This window comes from Budorcas taxicolor, chromosome X (assembly GCF_023091745.1).
Source record: "Budorcas taxicolor isolate Tak-1 chromosome X, Takin1.1, whole genome shotgun sequence".
Classification (NCBI taxonomy): Eukaryota; Metazoa; Chordata; class Mammalia; order Artiodactyla; family Bovidae; genus Budorcas; species Budorcas taxicolor.
The window spans coordinates 68,816,621-68,818,335 of record NC_068935.1 but is presented as its reverse complement, the minus strand read 5'-3'; the positions used below and the strand labels follow the sequence as shown (position 1 = coordinate 68,818,335).

The 1,715-nt window shown below is 54.5% G+C and overlaps 1 protein-coding gene across 1 annotated transcript; it reads left to right on the top strand.

Moving 5' to 3' along the window:
* Window positions 1-332: 332 nt before the first annotated feature.
* On the top strand, window positions 333-1,424 carry POU3F4 (POU class 3 homeobox 4). Its single transcript, XM_052663711.1, has one exon. The coding sequence runs from the start codon at window positions 333-335 to the stop codon at window positions 1,422-1,424; it is 1,092 nt and encodes a 363-aa protein (XP_052519671.1).
* The last annotated feature ends 291 nt before the right edge of the window (window positions 1,425-1,715 follow it).

Sequence of the window (1,715 nt, the reverse complement as noted above, 5' to 3'; positions counted from 1 at the left end):
GTCCAAGAGTGGGGGTAGGTTGGGGGAAGGGTCAACCAAATAAGCTCCTGCCACTCAGCGCCAGGCAGCCAATGGAGCCAAAAGATTGATTCACTTCCTGCTTGGGTCTCACCGAAACTCTCAAGCTTCGCCCGCCTAATTTGGAAAGCTAGCTCGGCCTCTCGCTCCGCCATTGGTGGAGTTCGTGGCAGGCCAGGTCAAGACGCGATGCAATTGGCCTCAGCGGATGCCGGTAACTCGCTCTCGCTGCTTTGGCTCCCCGCACAGTAGATGTCAAAGACTGAAGCTGCTCCCTTTGCCACATTATAACTAGTAGGGGATCCTCACCGACCATGGCCACAGCTGCCTCGAATCCCTACAGCATTCTCACTTCCAGCTCTCTAGTCCATGCGGACTCTGCGGGCATGCAGCAGGGGAGTCCTTTCCGAAACCCTCAGAAACTTCTCCAAAGTGATTACTTGCAGGGAGTTCCTAGCAATGGGCATCCCCTCGGGCATCATTGGGTAACCAGTCTGAGCGATGGAGGGCCATGGTCCTCCACACTGGCCACCAGCCCCCTGGAACAGCAAGACGTGAAGCCTGCGCGTGAAGACCTACAGTTGGGCGCAATCATCCATCATCGCTCGCCGCATGTTTCCCACCACTCTCCGCACACTAACCATCCGAATGCCTGGGGAGCGAGCCCAGCTCCGAATCCGTCCATCACGTCGAGCAGCCAACCCCTTAATGTGTACTCGCAGCCTGGCTTCACGGTGAGCGGCATGCTGGAGCACGGGGGGCTCACTCCACCGCCGGCCTCTGCCTCAGCTCAGAGCTTACATCCAGTGCTCCGGGAAGCCCCAGACCACGGCGACCTAGGTTCGCATCACTGCTTGGACCATTCGGACGAGGAGACACCAACCTCGGATGAGTTGGAACAGTTTGCCAAACAGTTCAAACAAAGAAGAATCAAGTTGGGCTTCACGCAGGCTGACGTGGGGCTGGCGCTGGGCACATTGTATGGAAACGTGTTTTCGCAGACCACCATCTGCAGATTCGAGGCCTTACAACTGAGCTTCAAGAACATGTGCAAGCTGAAGCCGCTGCTAAACAAGTGGCTGGAAGAGGCTGATTCATCCACAGGGAGCCCGACCAGCATTGACAAGATCGCGGCACAGGGTCGCAAACGGAAGAAGCGAACCTCTATCGAGGTGAGTGTCAAGGGCGTACTGGAGACGCATTTCCTCAAGTGTCCGAAGCCTGCGGCGCAGGAGATTTCCTCGCTGGCAGACAGCCTCCAGTTGGAGAAAGAAGTGGTGCGTGTCTGGTTCTGTAATCGAAGACAGAAAGAGAAAAGAATGACTCCACCAGGGGATCAGCAGCCACATGAGGTTTATTCGCACACGCACACGGTGAAAACAGACACATCCTGCCATGATCTCTGACTGCAGGAAGCCAGGAAGCGGCCGGCCGCACTGGGAGCAGCGCGGATTCCTCTTTCTCTTCCACTCTCTTCCTTTAATTCTAGCTTTATTATTGCGATTTCTCTCACTCTCTCTCTCGTTTGTTCTTTCTTTTCTCCTTCCTTCCATTTTTTTTTCTTTTCTTTTCCCAACAGAAGAGTCTAACTTACGCTAAGAAAAGAAACACACGTAGGCATTCAGGCTTAACGCGGATACACAGTTGCATCAAGCATCCAGGCAGGGACCTCATATCCCCATGCGTCAAGAAAAACA